Genomic DNA, 17467 nt, shown 5'->3' on the forward strand with positions numbered 1-17467 from the left:
TTGTGAGTCTGGACACAGCACAGCCTATATACAGCAGAGTACAGCACAGCATACAGCAGCATGCAGCCCTTATACATATTACACATAGACTAAGAACAGCACAACCTTGTGACTGAGTTTGGACACAGCACATCCTACACAGCAGAGTACAGCGCTGCATCCAGCGGCATGCCTGATGGAAATGGCGCCGAGTCCCATCCGCAGTGCCATATAGAGAATCTAAAATCTGCGAGAATCCGATGACGCAAAGATGATGTTTTGCCTCAAAGTGGAATCCGAGTCAGGCAGGAAGACCCAAGCCACCACTCAGATTGCCTCAGATACCGGGGGTTTGGGTGGGTTTGGATTCTAAGCAATCCAAACCGCTCATCTCTATCTGGGACCTGTAGTTCTTTCTACAATAGATGAAAAACTGCTTGTTTATAGAGCTACTAGACAATTCAACAAAGAAAGCAAATAGGAAATCTATATGTGAGACTCCATGGAAGTATTGTACACCATAAGTAGAGTGGGATAATTTATACATAATGTAGGAGAGGCTAAGTAGAAATGGTTGTTGATTATCCCCTATCAGTACATTCAATCAGTGAATTGTGTATAATCAAAAGACTTAAAGACTCAGACACAACAGCTAAATTACAGTGGGTGGCATTTCATTTAGATGACTGTGTCTGTGAATACTAAGCACTAGTTTTTTCTTGGTTTATGTGCTCTATTTGATGCATAAAGTATTACTGGGAACTATTAACGGATTAAATAAACGCTGCAGCAGTTTGCACATTTAAAAACAAAAATAATATGTTCTGTAGGATGATGTTTGAAGCACAGCTTGCTGCTCTTATGAGACCGGAATAAAACTAAAAATAAAATCTGAGCATTAATGCAATTTAAAAATAATGTATTTATACACAGCAGCATTTGTTAGTATTGATATACGGGGCATAAATAAAGGTATCTATGATTTGCGTTAAGATATGTATAGGCTGCCTTGATTTTGAATGCTTACCTTTCCAACTTGTTCAACAAATGATAAAACTCAAAGGGGGCCATTCAAATGTTTTGCCGGTGGCTTTTTTTTAAGATGCCTGATGGAGCAATTCAATTGTTGCTCCATCAGGGCGCCGTAGTCGCCGGCGCCAACATTTTGGCTCGTACTCTCAGGAGGGTGCAAGCAGAAATGTGTGAGAAACCCCCTGGTTAGGGCGCGCTAACCACAGTTAGCGCGCCCTAACCAGTACTTTAGACGGGTTTAGCCGGTTTACACCGCTAAACTCGGGGGAGAAGAGGGCGATAATTAGTGAGCGCCCAGAACAATTGAATTGCAACACTGGGCACTCATTAATTATCACGCCTAAAAAAACTATTGAATCACCCTCAAAGAGGCAATTAATTTTAAGTCAAAACTAGCTTGATTTTTTTTTAAAATAATTGCCCCTTTAAATCTAGTGACCATCCCTTCTGTATTGTGCCGTTTTTTGCAAATTTGCAGTCTATCTGCATTTGGCCCTGAGAGTAGTAACTGACAGCTACTTATTATATTTATTTATTATTATTATTATTATTATTATCTTTATTATTTATAACAGTTACTTTTATAGCGCAGCATTTTACGTTTCTCTTACAATTAAGAACAAAATAGTAATAAAACAAGACTGAGTAAGAACAGACAGACAAAGAGGTAAGAGGCCCCTGCTCGTAAGCTTACAATCTATAGGTAAATAGGCATTGATACTCAAGGATAGGTGCTACCTATTGCATAATGGTCCAGCAAGATTGCAGAGGTATGATCCAGTCACACAGGAATATTGGCCAAAAATTCAGGAGGATGTGAAAGTGAAAAAAGTGAAATCATGTAAAGATATTTATGGACTGTATAGAGTGGATGTGATTGGGTAAGATAGCTGATGGTGATGTGGATGACACTGGAATATGATAACCTTTCCTGAAGAGATGATGTCATAGACGAAGGATTTGGAGGCGTTCCCGGGCTGGGTCTTGTATCTGTTTCGTTAGCTCCGGATGCTCTCTGGAGGAGACTGGGTTTAATGAAATTCCTATGCATGAAAAGAGTACTTGAATGAATTGATAGATGAGAGAATGTAGAAGGACGTTTGGTTAATCGGTTAGGACCGGGAGGTGACTGGACTTCAGGTAATTGGAGGACGGCTGGTTCACCGGTTAGGATCGGGAGGTGACTGGACTCCAGATAATTGGAGGACGGCTGGTTCACCAGTTAGGACTGGGAGATGACTGGACTCCAGATAATTGGAGGACGCTAGTTCACTGGTTAGGACCGGGAGGTGACTGAACTCCAGGTAATTGAAGGACGGCTGGTTCACCGGTTAGGACCAGGAGGTGACTGTACTCCAGATAACACTGCACAACAATGAAAATGTTTCCGATGTGAAAATAGTTACTTCTAATTGATTTCAGCATGCAAAGAATGAATATGACATTTAAAACTCTCAGCTCTGAGTTCTGAGATATAGCCCATTTATGACGATGTAGGGGTATTCCTAGTGAAGTGGGCAGAATGGAGAGAATCTTACCAGCAATCTGTATTCCGCGCAGAGGGGACGGTGCCTAATGACCCAATTAAATTAATCAGTTATTTGTCCCCTCCCCTATTCAAATATGTGCGATTCACGGGATTACCCACACAAGATAACTGTGGTGCACTGAGTGACAAGCATAGTGAGCGATTCCACCAAGACATTTTAGCAATGGAACAAAGATATCAGGGTAGGTGAATCACTACTGTTGGACAGTGACAAGAGATGCCCCAGAAAAGCAATACAAGCGACAAGCAAAGAGAAAGCACCCCCATGAATAGGCCACTATATTAGATAGTACTTTCATATGCTGTATGTTTGTTTCGTATGCTGTATGTTTGTTTCATTTTGTGTTCTTATTTGTGATTGATTGAATTAAAACAACTGTTATTTATTTTCTATCAAGAAAATATCAGATTATTTTAAAATAGCTTTTCACTATGACTATATTACTAATGTACATACAGTATAGTGCAAGTAGTGTAGCTCAAAAAATAGAGCTAGTAAAAACATTCTGAAATCATTTTAGTTTTTCTTGACCTTAAATTAGTAATGTATGACTCTTTTTAGAAAGGAAACAAATTAAAAGTATTAATTTGTTGTTCAGTGTAATTGGAGGACGGCTGGTTCACCGGTTAGGACCAGGAGGTGACTGGACTCCAGATAATTGGAGGACGGCTTGTTCACCGGTTAGGACCGGGAGGTGACTGGACTCCAGATAATTGGAGGACAGCTGGTTCACCGGTTAGGACCGGGAGGCGACTGGACTCCAGATAATTGGAGGATGGCTGATTCACCGGTTAGGACCAGGAGGTGACTGGACTCCAGATAATTGGAGGACGGCTTGTTCACCGGTTAGGACCGGGAGGTGTCTGGACAGTAACGTAGTATGTATGTATATATATATATATATATATATATATCTGAGGGAGCGCAGTGAGGAGGCTCACTTAGACAAGCTAAGGGACTTGCACTGGCAATTTGAAGGTGCAGCAGGATATCCTTTTATAGTGGCTGGAGAAGTCCAATTAGCAGAGGATTGGGAAGGGAAGATCTTATTGGCAGAAGGAGCGTCACATGTCCGGATCCAAGATGGTCGCGCCCATGGTTCCCAGAGAGCGGTTGTCAGCACATGAGGAATGCCGGCCCTGCCATTGCAGAGAGAGCGCAGGCACTGGCGTGAAGAGGTAAGACCAGCGGGGCCCGACGGAGAGGAGGAAGCCACTGCAGCACAGCGAGTGCAGTGGGACAGCACCCGCAGAGGTAAGTAACGGGGTCTGATTCTGGGGTCTCGTATGTGACAGATGAGTTTTCAGGGAACACGTGAAGTTTCGGAGACTAGAGGAAAGTCTTATTGTGAGTGGGAGGGTAATTCCATAGAGTGGGTGCAACCCGAAAAAAGTAATGTAATCATAAATGGGAGCAAGTAATGTGGTTGGGTTTTGCAGATTTAGAAGAAAGCCCTAGTCATGTCCCCCCAGAGACCTAACATGTCACATGTGAAACTACCACTTTTAGTTTATGCACTGTGTGGCAGAGAGACTCAGGAGCAACAGTTCAAGTAGTGAAAAGGTGCCCCGGGACCTGGTATAACCCATTGTTTCAGGCTCACAACCTGGGTGTAGTCCTGAATCTGGGTTTTCTTGGGAGCAGGGATGGGCTTTGCCTCAGCTGCTCCAGGAAGTGACTTCCCTACTTAGCTGGAGTAGGAGTAGGTATTGTTACCAATGCTCCTGATGCCAGCAAGTGACCAGGTGATAGACCCCTGAAAGCTGTCGCTAGGGAGCCCCTGCCAAGCTAGGTGAACAACAGGACCTGTGGTGTTCGAATAGAACTTGTCTGTTGTAAGCAGTTGTGACAAAAATAAAGACCACTCTACCTTGCAAATCTGCCGGTGTCTGTGCTCCTTCCAGTCAGAGTGTTTCACAACCGAAATTGTCCTGATTTAAACTGGGACAAAGTCAGGATGAAAAACTGTCTGAAGCAATGCTGTTGTGCATAGCTGTTGTCTTTCAGGTGCAGGGGTGCGGGAAGGGGGGCTCTCTGGAGCATGGACCTTCCAGAGGGATACAACCATGACCTAAAGCATACTTGCCGACTTCCTGGCTGGGAGGGGGAAGACAGATTGACACTGTGGGGAGTGTGCAGGGGACATGGCACAGCATAGGTGGGCGATGCAATGGGAGAAATTATGCAATTGCGTCGCCCCACCTCTACTGTACAATGACAAGATTCTAGATATTGTAAAGTGGGGATGGCTACAATGATGCGATTCAGCACGAATTGTGTCGTCTGCTGCCCGGACAGGCCATTTTACTGAGGAAGTAGGTGATAGTAAGACACAGTTAAGCTCCGGGAGATGTGAATGGTCTTACAAATGGCTGGGAGCACCACCCAAAATTCGGGAGCCTCCTGCCATTTCGGAGAGTAGGCAAGTATGCCTTAATGTAATATGGCATGCAGGTTCTGCAGAGAGCACCTGATGAGGCATAGCCAAGACTCCTATCCTGCCTATCTCAGGACAGATGGAAGGTATGATTTGTTAATCTTGCCTACACTCCCATAATGTCTGGGAGGGTCTTGAATGTTAGGGAGCGCTCCCGGGAGAGAGGATCTCCCTCCCGAATCATGGCATTTAGTAGCGGGGCTGTGATGATGCAAGCGCCACGGCCACGTGACTCCTGGGCATCCTCTCTGGAGAAACCTGTCTGTACATTACATTTCTCTGGAAGTAGATAGTGCCTTTAAATTCTGTTAAATGACAGTCCACTGCAGCCTTATTTAATTAGATTGCATTGCAATTAGAGATGTGCGGGTCCAGTTCACAGAGAACCTACAACAACTGAATTTAGGGGTTTCGAGTCGAACCGAGTCCTGGTTTGGATCTTCCTGTGGTTCGGAACTTGGATTTAAAAAACGAACTTGGGTTTTGGATTGCATGCTAACAGGTCAAAATGGCGTCACTTAAGCTGTTTTTTTTTTTTTAAATACAGATCCAAAACCAAAACACACGAGGGTGGTTTTGCAAAACCAAAAACAAAGATAAATCCAGATCCTAAACCAAAATCAAAACATGGGGGTTCGGCCCACATCTCTAATTGAAATATTAGACTGCTGGCACTGCACACCTAAAAAAGATTCTACAGCTGTACAAAGTACATTATTTGTATATAGTCTTGGGCAATTAAATCGCAAGGACATCATGTGTTCATTAATCACTGAAAACAGTATTGGTAATTAGAAAAATAAATGTACCATATATAATTTATTTCTATAGAAAATAATAGTGTTTCAGACATTATGCTGCAGCAAACAATGGGCTATGTAACATTAGCATTGTTACCTAAGTGATTATTTTGTCACTGTGATAAGTGATAATACCAATGGTACTGCACATTGCAGATGGTTCAGCACGCCTCTGCCCAGGCACGCTGATAGAATGGATACATTGTAGCACATACTGTGGGTGTGTGAGTGGGTGTGAATATTCTAACAAGCCTCAGTGCTAATCACTGACTTACTTTCGCTGTACGGTTTCCTTAAGAACTACTTCCTACGCAACAACCACCTCCTCCATCCTCAATCCGTGTAAAATAATTATGATCTGGCAATGAAAAATGTCTCTTGCACCAGTGCGAAAATAATAGCTGGTTGCACATTTTCAGTACGGTGTAATTAATTAAGGTAATAAGGCATAATATTTTGACATTTTGAACCAAACATTTGCATGAACTAAGAATGCAGAGTGTGTTATTTGACTTGATAGCGAGGGAGAGAGGAAGCAACAGGCGTGCCTCAGAGGTCTGGGGTGCTTATTTAATGTCAGACAGAGGTTTTGTTCACAGATCAGAATATAACTTGTTAGCAATGAGTAGATACATTCTTAAAACATATGTGGTTAATGGACAAACAAATCAAATCACCAAGGCCACAGGCAGGCCCATACTATCCATCTCTGGCACTTCTGGCAAGTGCCATAATTTTAAACATTATGGCAGATGCACTGTGTGGCTGGGAACGCAGTTGCTTGCATTGACACACCAGCAGTGAGCGGACCATTATTGTGTGCACTACCAGCCATTATTGTGTGCACTACCAGCCACCTCTCACTCGCCGCCCTGGAATACCCATCACTTTCCTGCCACACATCTGATACCATCTGTCCCGATTAGCAACAGCACCTTTGTACGTACAGTCTGAGTAACGCATGCGCCATAGGAGATTCCTCGCATGCCCAGTTGCAAATGATCGCTGAACTACGTGAGCTTCTGCAGTGCGTGCGGATTGCATGCTTCTCTGAATCAGGTCCCTACCCTCTTCTACTCTTAAAGGGAAACCAAGGCGGAGATGTATCAAGTGGAGAAGTTTCCAATAGCAACCAATCATCTTCTATTTAGCAATTATCAAGAACATTTTATAAAATTATAGGTACAAGCTGATAAGTTGCTTGGGGCAACCACTCTACTTTTCAGAAGGCTTGATACATCCCCATAAATGCATAAAATAATTTGAAAATGTAGAAGAGAGCAGACTGAATTATTTTGCCTTTGTGTGGATGATAGAGCAGTTGTACCAGTTGTCCATTGGTTACAGATAATTTTTTATATAAACTTTGTATTTTTGATTCTTTTAATCGTTCTCCGATAAATGGGACCTTTAACTGGGCAGTATTATATTTTGCTAATTATGCCAGTCTTTCTGGAAGGGTTACTGGTACTACATGCCAGTCTTTCTGGAAGGGTTACTGGTACTACATGTATCAGTTGCCCATGCAGTATTTATTAGCATACCCACCAGTGAGTCATATTAAAAGCTTCAGATATTGTTTTCTTATGAAAATATCATCTTCATCTTGAATATATGTGCTCCAAGCAACTGTAATATACTCAGTGCCTGCAAACAAAAAGCATAGCAATCCCCATTTGCACAGTATTGTAGGTTTGTTATTGGATATTCTAATTGTTTTTGGATGCTCTAAATGAAGTCTGAGTTTTAATACCAGCACAGTGCCACAATAATGTTTATAGGAACAGCAATGATTATGAGTTGGGAGCAAACCCGACAAACCATATAAAAAGCAAGTAACTTTGCACCTTGGCAAAACCATGTTACACTGCGAGTGGGGGAGATTTATTATGTGCTAGGGATGGACATCGGAAACCGATGGTTAGCAGCCATCGATATTTCCGATTAGATCGAAGTACTTTTTCCATCGAATACCGGTAATTTGATGGTTGCCTGCCATCGGATGCAGCTTTCCTATGCCCATCCGATGGTTGGCTGCGGGGGGTAAAGCACACATCGCTGTTCTGCGTAGCAAAGCAGTGGGTAATCAGTGGGAGAATAGATGCCGTGCGCATGCGCACAGCATCTATTCAGTGTTAGGGGGAGCCTGAGGGCAGCCCATCATCTCGGAGAGTGCTGGGCACGCCCGCACAGTGACGTGAACGGGGGTGCAGCGAGGCTCCGTTCACAGAGGCTATGTCCCCTGTTACTAGTCATTTAAATAGTTTTAACCATTAAATTCTTTTGATGTGATGGTCAGTTACCATCACATCGAAAGTTTCAATGGTGGAAGCCCAGCCATTATTTGATGGTGGGCTTCCGATGTTCCGATGTCCATCCCTAATATGTGCAGAGAGATTTGTATTTGGCTGAAAAAGCTGAAAAATTACTGTGTAGAAAAAAAAAAAGCTGTCCTGCATTTGTAGTCTACGGGCCTGAGTCACTACCGTACGCATCTGTGATCAGGGCTGCCATTAGAAATTATGGGGCCCGAGACTGACAATGTAGGCAAGGCCCCCCCCCCCCCCAGGAAGGGGAGGGGGGGTATGGTAGAGGCGGGCGGAGCTACACTGGGGGTGGTACACCAATTTGTTCAAAAAGCTGTAAAGCAATGTTGAGTCCTGATTTCTGGAGGGGGGGGAGAGGCACATGACAGGGATGGCTATCAGGACTAGGAGGGGGACATGGCAGAGGTGGCTGGCAGGACTAGGAGGGGAACATGGCAGGGGTGGCTGGCAGGACTAGGAGGGAGACATGGCAGGGGTGGCTGGACTAGTGGGAGGAGTCTGGTTGGACTGGGGGGGGCAGGACAGGGAAGGCTGGCAGGACTAGGAGGGAGACAGGGCAGGCTGGCTCTGGACTAAGGGGGGAAGTACTGGGCAGGGATGAATGGCTGGAACGTAGTGGACAGGGCAGGAACGGCTGGCTGGACTGGGGGGGGAGCATAGGGCTAACTCAGGGATTATGTTACAATAATGGTAGTGTACCTGTAGAATGTCTTCAGCTCCAGAGTTGCAGCCGACTGAAGAGAGAGATCAGAGAGAGAGGGGGCCCGGGTGTGGCTTTGCCAGTAGCGCTGCATCGGCGGCGGCATTCTAATATGGTGCTGGTCATGAGCCAATCACAGCTCGCGGACCGGCAGCCAATCAGGAGCGGCCACTCCTGATTGGTTGTCGTTCTGAGTGCTCTGGATAGCTCGTGGCTGTGCACCATACATGCCGCCGGTGATGTATAGCAATTGTACCTGGCATCCGGCGCAACACCGCTGCGTCCGGGCCCCCCTCTCTTTCAGCTCTCTCCAGGCCCGGGACTCAAGGCCCGGCAGTCCCCCCCTGATGGCGGCCCTGTCTGTGATTACGTACGCAATCGGCTGATTATTTAGCACCACTCATGAATTGAAGTGCGCAAACCGGCCACAGTGATCAGGACTGCGAACGCGGTCTCTACGCAGATTCATTGCAGAGTGATTGACAGAAAGTGCCAATTGTTGGAGGTGACCGAGGGTTGTCTGTGAAACGCAGGCATCCCAGTGCGTTCAGAAGCCGTTGCAGGTGCGTGCATAAATTAGTCACTGCGATGCAGTACGCAGTCTGAGGTCTCATAGCGTGCGTGGAAGTTAGCAATTCCCGAGTAAGGTCAGAGCTTATGCAAGTGTGCGTGAGGCTGAGATGGTTTCGCAGTCTTGCTAATAATTACGGATTTGTGCTAAGTAAAGTGGGCGTCCTTGTGTAGTGAAGGGATAGCGATCGCAATGAATTAGCATACTATCGCAGTTGAACTGCATGCGCAATCACAGTTGCATCTGTAGTGAATCAGGCCCAATATCTTGACCGCTGTGATTCTGGTGGTCAGAATGCCGATACCGGAATCCCTACACTTGTCAAAATCCAGGCACCGGCATCCTGACCACCGGAATTCAGAAGGTAAGTAGTGGGGTTGGGGAGAGGCTTAGAGGGAGGGTTAGGGGTTAGGCACTAGGGGAAGGGTTAGGCCCTAAGGGGGGAGGGTTAGGTTTAGGGTGCAGGAAGGGGGTGGTTAGGTTTAGGCACTAGGGAGGAGGTTAGGGTTAGGCACTGGGGAGGGGGATTAGGGGAGGGAGAGGGGGAGGGTTAGGATTCAGGATACCAACCAACAAAGTGTCGGTATTCTAACCCTGTTGGGATGCTGGCGTCTGGATTCTAAATGCCGGGATTCTAAATGTTACTTGTTTTTTCTGCTTTGAATGGTTGGCAAATATACCTACATAGCTGATTCTAAGATGGGAGTGGGCAGTCAGTTCGGCACCATGGGGGCATGGTGCAGGGAGTTTGGGGGCGTGATAACGTGATCGTGTCATCGTGGCGGCGCCCCCGCTATACAATGCGGAGCCACAATGATGTGATTCAACGCAAATTGCGTCATTTGATGCTTGTACTGCTCACTTCACTTGGGAAGTGAGCAGCCGGGTGGCTCCAGTCTCCGGGAGACTTGCTGACTTTTCCGGGCTTTACATGAGTGTAGGCTAGTATGTATGTAGGCAACTTCTTGTACGGTGACCTTCTTATCCACATGGATACGCTAAATCTCTTATGGGGTATAATGACAGGGGATGCGGTTCCTCATCTTCATCAGTGGGCAGTATCAGGGTAAAGAATTGTGCATCTCTTAATAGTAATGTTCCAGGAGAAGAAAAGGAGTGACTCATATTTTGTAAGCCTGGTAGGGGGGAATGTTGTGTTAATTGGTAATAGTATGTTTCCTGAACCATAATGACTAAGGCAGGAATAACACTGCAGACACACAGGGGCAGATTGTGAGTGGGGACACAGACGCGTCTGCATCTGTATGCTAATGTGCTACAAAGTCCTTCCCTGTTCTACATTAGGGTAGGACAGATGGTGTAATGGTTAGCATTACTGTCTCACAGCACTGAGGTCATGAGTTCGACTCCCACCACGGCCTATATGTGTGGAGTTTGTATATTCTCCCTGTGCTTGCGTGGGTTTCCTCCGAGTACACCGATTTCCTCCCACACTCCAAAAATATACTGGTAGGTTAATTGGCCCCCAACAAAATTTAACCCTAGTGTGTATGTGTGTGAGCATGTGGTAGGGAATATAGATTGTAAGCTCCACTGGGGCAGGGACTGATGTGAATGGCCAAATATTCTCTGTAAAGCGCTGCGGAATATGTGTGCGCTATATAAATAACTGGTAATAATAATACATCCGTGCATTCGAATGCAAAGTACTGAGGCCCCCACTGTCAGCGTCCGTAGATGCTGGAATACCGATTGGTGCAACTTTAGATGCAAAATCAAAACTTGCCCATGCCCTATGGTTGGTGGAGTTTCTCCATCTGACTATGACCTCCTATGTGAGTGGTTCAGCGTCTTCCAGGGCTATTTCCCGCATCACTGGATTCTGGGTTAGCACCATGTACTATTTGATAATATGTGACAATATTTATTTACTCTTTTGTTATACATTTTATTATTTATTCTGTTTTATTTTTGTTGAGTATATGAATTGTAATTATTATTTATTGGATTTTTTTCATACATACTGTTACTCTCTATAATTATATTGGTGATGCTTTTTTACTTTGCTCAAATTCTGTTTTCACATTATTGTTCACTTTACATTGAGAATAATGCAGTTAAAGATTAAATTTCACCTTACCAGTTTACCTAATATTCATACATTTATCATACAGTAAGCGCCTGGGCAAATGGATCCTTACTACAACCTTTTACAACTCGAGGCACACTACACAAGATTTTAAAATTGCCAAGGCACACCATCCGGCGATGCGGTGTGCATGACCAGTGGAAGATACACACATTGGCTCCCACATAAGAAAATACACACACGTTGGCCTCCACAGGAATAAAACACACTACATTGGCCTCCACAGGAATAAAAAATACTACATTGGCCTCCACAGGAATAAAACACAGTACATTGGCCTCCACAGGAATAAAACACACTACATTGGCCTCCACTGGAATAAAACACACTACATTGGCCTCCTTGGGAATAAAACACACTACATTGGCCTCCACAGGAATAAAACACAGTACATTGGCCTCCACAGGAATAAAACTCACTACATTGGCCTCCTCGGGAATAAAACACACTACATTGCCCTCCTCAGGACTAAAAAACAATACATTGGCCTTCACAGGAATAAAACTAACTACATTGGCCTCCACAGGAATAAAACTCACTACATTGGCCTATTCTGGAATAAAACACGCTACATTGGCCTCCACAGGAATAAAACACACTACATTGGCCTCCACAGGAATAAAACACAGTACATTGGCCTCCTCAGGAATAAAACACAGTACATTGACCTACTCAGGAATAAAACACACTACAGTACAAGTGCGCTGAGGTGACCGCCGCATCCTACTTGACAAACGCTAGTGTGCCACGGCACAGTGGTTGAAAACCGCTGCTCTGGTTTCCTACTCTCCCGGTTGGCTGGGAGCCTCCCAAAAATTGGTTGCCGCTCCCGGCCCCCCGCAAGAGAGGGCAACTCTCCCAGATTGGCCTCTGCCCCCCCGCGGTCTTGCCTTGTTGCACCCACTTATTGTGCAAAAGAGGGCGGTCTGGTGGGGCCAATGACGTGATTCATGCTGAATCGTGTGATCGTAGCCCCACCCTATGCTTTACAACACCGGTAATATCAGCATTGTAATGGTGGACGGGGCTGTGATGATGCAATTGTGCCAACACATCACCGCACTGCCCACTTATGCCTCCGCCATGCCCCCTGCTGCACCGACCTGACTGCCCCCTCCCGTAGGGGTCAGCCACAAAGTCAGTAAGTATGCTCTACACTAATTTACCAATGTTTTAGTACTATATTCCGTTTCGAAGTTCACACTTTAGACCTGATTTAAATATGGACACTAATGCGACCGCAGCTGCTGTTTCGCACAGAGTGCAGTTGTGAAAATATGCTAATAGTTCAAAAGCTTATCCGAGAATAGGGACGCCCACTGCTGCCTTCTCATCTGCGTCCGACGTCGCGTACCAGAGTAAATATCAGTAACATCGACGTACATCGACCAGCCATGCAGCCCTTACTGCAGGTCTGATCTGTCTCAAATACAGCGGCTCTCCTGACCCACAGCGAGCTCTCATGTGCAGTGCAACTTTGATTCCTGCGCAATAGCAAAAAATCTTTCTGTGTAACATTGTGTACATCTCTGAATCAGGCCCTTTGTGAGGGGGTCCCTGGTTTCCAGGCATCATTTATCTCCCTGCACAAAGACTTGGGGGTAGATGTACAGTACTAAGGGGTCTATTCTATTTACAAAGCCTTGAATGGAGATAAAGTGAACGGAGATACCAGCCAATCAGCTTCTAACTGCCATGTCACAGGCTGCGTTTGAAAAATGACAGTTAGGAGCTGGTTGGTTGGTCCTTTATCTCCGTTCAATTTTTCTCCATCCAAGGCTTAGTAAATAGACCCCTAAGGCTTGGAGAGAGATCGAGTGGAGAGAGATAATAGTACCGACCAATCAGCTCCTAACTACCATTTTTCAAACCCAGACTCTCCAAGACTTGATACATCTTCCCCTTGTTTTTACATGTCATTGGAGACAAGGGAAACACTGGCTCAGCCTATGCTTCTTCATCCACTACGGCCTTTATATCATTCATCCCCCTTGTATACAGCATATATCTGCTACCCAATGGTAGTAAAAATAACTGTGCTTGAATGGTTTGAAGGACTTTTTTAAAAAACACATAAATATACTGGAACATAAATCAATACAGTAAATAAGTATGGAAAGAGAACATGTGCAAATCCATACATTAAAGTTGTGCGGAGGTGGAAGACCCCTGTAAATGTCACACAGATCAGGTTGTAGCCTCTATTATAGAAATGCGTTTACATAATTGACTTCAATGCTTCCCATCAATAAACTAATGTACTGTTTCTCTTCTTTAGTAACCCCAGAGGCCATCGGTTTTCTGTCTGCAGTGGGTGTATTCACTGTGCTCCTGGCAATTCTTTTTCTCCTTATAAACAAGAAATTGTGTTTTGAAAAACTTGACTTCCCATGTTTGGACCAACGGGGGAAACGTAAGACCCCAAAAGCGAAATCTGGGGTTCTTCAAGCACTTGGTAAGACTTATTAGTCTCACACGTTTTACTACACTTAAAAAAAGTAGCTATGATATTGATGTACCACAATTTTTTTTTTTTTTAAATCACGTTAATTTATCCCATAATGTGCATAGTGCAGGCAGTGGAAGGTAAATATTAATTTGACCAATTAGATATCATTATATTGTGTATTTTAATGATTAAACTGTTGCAATAATTATCTATTTATATGTTGTTTTTTTACCTAGTTCTTCATTGCATCAAAATATTGTCATAATTTTAGAGCTAAACATCACATTATGTTTTCTGATAAATGTATGCCTTTTTCTCTTAAATTATATGTGACTTTGTGAAACTATCCATTTTGTAGCATGTATAAAGTGCTTTATTATATTTTACTACACTTATTAATATTATTATTAATATTATTATTAATATTTAATATTATATTAAACATATTATTATTATATACAAAAACATTGATATTACTGTTAGATCATAATGTTACAGCTCTTTACTTTTCATGTGCCTATTTCCTATGGCAGCAAGGCAGCAAGATGACCCTGCCTAACATTAAATTACTTAAATAAAAAGTGCAAAAAGCAACATTTGTTCATTTATAATAGTAGCATGGTGTACAAATGCTACGGGGCCTGCAGCTGAGGGGACCCACTTCCATTGTCAAAGTTTCGTACAGTATGTATATGTGATTTTTTTTCACCTATAAAATTTTTCTATGGAATCCACAAAGGCCCAGTTATGCCCCTGTCCCAGCAGCACAGATCATTTCAGGAGAGGGTTATTGACGTGTCAACCCGGGTAGTGGATCTGCGGAACAGGCTCCAGGGAAAAAATCCCGGGTCTCAAGCAGGGTTTTACGCCGGTAAAACCCTGTCGGGCTCAGTGGAAACAGGAAATCCGGGTCTTCCGACCCGGGACTCGTTTACAGCATGGTGACTGGTTGGTATTTGGAAGCTGTCTTTGAGAAATGTCACTGGGCAGGGAGAGATTACAGCCTCTCCGTATGGTCCAGAACATTCTGCTTTTTACCCCATCCCTGCTTCATAAGGGGAGGCTGTAATCACTCCCTGCCCGTCTTCCCGATGACAGCTATGACATCACACAGCCTCCCGAAATTACCCGCCCACCCGTAAAGTACCTCCTCTCCTGGTCGCCGGTAGGCTCTGGTCTGGTGTTCACGGAAGAGCTGGAAATTCTGTCATTTGGTGATGACATCACCTCCAAGCGCAGGCACTGTACCCGTGTGCAATAAGAACGGCGCCGACCCGTGATATTCCCGGGTCAGCGCCGCAGTGGAAATGGGGTAAATCCCGGGTCTGACACGGCTTGAAACCGTGTTCCAAATCCCGGGACAGAACCGGGATTTTGGTGGAAAAGGGGTGTTAGTGGAAGGCAGTGTGCAATCCCTCTCGTATACATGACAGTGAGAAAAGGGCTACCTGCACGCAACATGGGGGATATCATGGTGTGAAGGTGGGAATGTAGAGAGCAGCTAGTCACAGAATGGAAATTACATAGTGGAAAGAGCAGGGTTCACTATGCCCGCCTTCAAATAAACGCTCCAAAGACCAATAGTTACCCATTATTTCCAATCCTAATCCTAAACTCAGTTGACTGTTCCTGCTTGGATGAATGGTTAATGCAGTTTGGATAGGTAATGGAATTTACTAATGAAGTTGAATTTGTGTAAACTGTTGTCTATAGCTCCATAGTATTATTATATTATTGTTGCAGTGCTCATTATGGTACAAATAGTACCAATAATAACAACATACAAAAATAAAAAAAATAAGTATTTAGCTTCCACCGCTTCCAGGACTGGCAGTGCCATAAAGCTTGGTATTGTCTATAAGGATGTGTCTTTCTCCCAAATAAAAAAATTATAGGAACCACAATAGTTTGTAAGTATTTTTTCTTATTCTCTGCGTGTGTCAACAACAGGTGGAAGCAGAGAAGCAAATACTGTAGCTCTGTGTTGTACTATTAGCTGTGGCTCAGTCAAGTCAGTGACCCTTACTTTTTTGCATTAAACACTAGTAAAATGCACGTGAAAATGGACGTTACACATTTTTAGCTAGTGTTTGGAGGTCATAGGCGATGTATAGATAGAAAAAGATTTGTTTACTGAAAAACTGAACGGTAATGTCAGATTTGTTTATAGGGGTTTTGGCCCCTACACACTACACAATATTTTGAACAATTTGGGCGATTCCAACGCATCGGTGCAACAAATCGTTCAAATTGTCCAGTGTGTACACACTATGCGCGCTCCTGCTGCGTCATTCGATTCCCCTCAGTTCGTGCAGTGTGTACGCACTACCAAACGACCAGTCAATATGGTTACATTATATAGTTAACGATCTAACCACCAAAACGACGCACAATGTATTGTTTGGTCGTTTGTTAGATTGCACAATGTGTATTCACTAGATCGTTTCCCGGGAGTTCAGGGGAAATCGTTGACGACATTGCATCGTTTCCAAGTTGTCTAATGTGTACCTAGCTTAGAATTAGAAATGCTATTAAAATACATGTAAAATAATAACAGTCTATGGGGCCAATTCATCAACACTAAATTAACGTTTTTAAGGATATTTTCTTTAAATAACGTTATTTTAGTATTCATGAAGCCACTTAGCACAGGAGATATCACTGATCTCTCCTTGCTAAGTCCCCCTGCGTTAATTTCCACACTCCCCATACATTAGTACATTAGTATGGGAATGTGGAAATTATGGTATTCATCAAATTCCGAAAAATTATGAATTTTCGGAATTTGATGGAGGTACTATCCGCCACTGTGAGGTGGCGAATAGCAGGTGAAACTTACCTGCTTCCAGCTGGACAGGTCTCCCGGCGTCTTCCTTCGGCGGTCTGGTGCGTCCTCTGGCTCCGGAGGCTGGTCGGACACTGTGTTCTCCCAGCAAAACACAATAAAGATTAGAGAAAAAAAAAAACTTTTTTTTAAATTTCTAATCTGTACTGTGGTCTGCTGGGAGACCATGTGACAGACCAGCAGGATGGAGCCGGAGGCTGCTGCGCGGACAGGTAAGTGCTGAAGGGGGGGGGGGGTGAGCGGGGGGAGGGGGGGCAGGTGAGCGGAGGGACACACACAAACTTACCGTATCTGTAGGCAGTGCTGCGCATGCGCTGGTTTTACAGATGTAACATCGCATGCGCAGCACTGTTTCCAGCTGCGGTAAGTTAGTGTAGTGAGGGATATCTACCTATTTCCTGAAAAGCTGTCATCACAAAAATGACAGTTATGGGGAGGGGGAATGATGAATTCCTCTGGTAATTAGGTAGAACTCCATGCGAGGTCTAAACCTAATTACCTCCTGGGAAACTTTAGTTATGATGAATAGGCCCCTATATGAGGCCATAAAAGAGTGCTAAGAGAAAGGACCTGCTGGCACTGCGCTGAAGTTAGTTTTTCCAAACTACGGGCTCCCACAGTTCTACTATTAAATGAAAATTTTATTGACTTAAAATATACTTTAACC

The 17467-nt window shown here is 44.2% G+C and overlaps 1 protein-coding gene across 1 annotated transcript in view; it reads left to right on the forward strand.

Moving 5' to 3' along the window:
* The window catches only part of SYT16 (synaptotagmin 16), a 139777-nt gene that overhangs the window by 63840 nt on the left and 58470 nt on the right, over nucleotides 1-17467 (forward strand). Inside the window, exon 2 of the mRNA XM_088473740.1 lies at nucleotides 13785-13961. Coding sequence (XP_088329866.1) covers nucleotides 13785-13961 — 177 coding nt within the window. The remainder of the gene's footprint in view (nucleotides 1-13784; nucleotides 13962-17467) is intronic.

This window comes from Taudactylus pleione, unplaced genomic scaffold (assembly GCF_031769625.1).
Source record: "Taudactylus pleione unplaced genomic scaffold, aTauple2 ptg000139l, whole genome shotgun sequence".
NCBI lineage: Eukaryota > Metazoa > Chordata > Amphibia > Anura > Myobatrachidae > Taudactylus > Taudactylus pleione.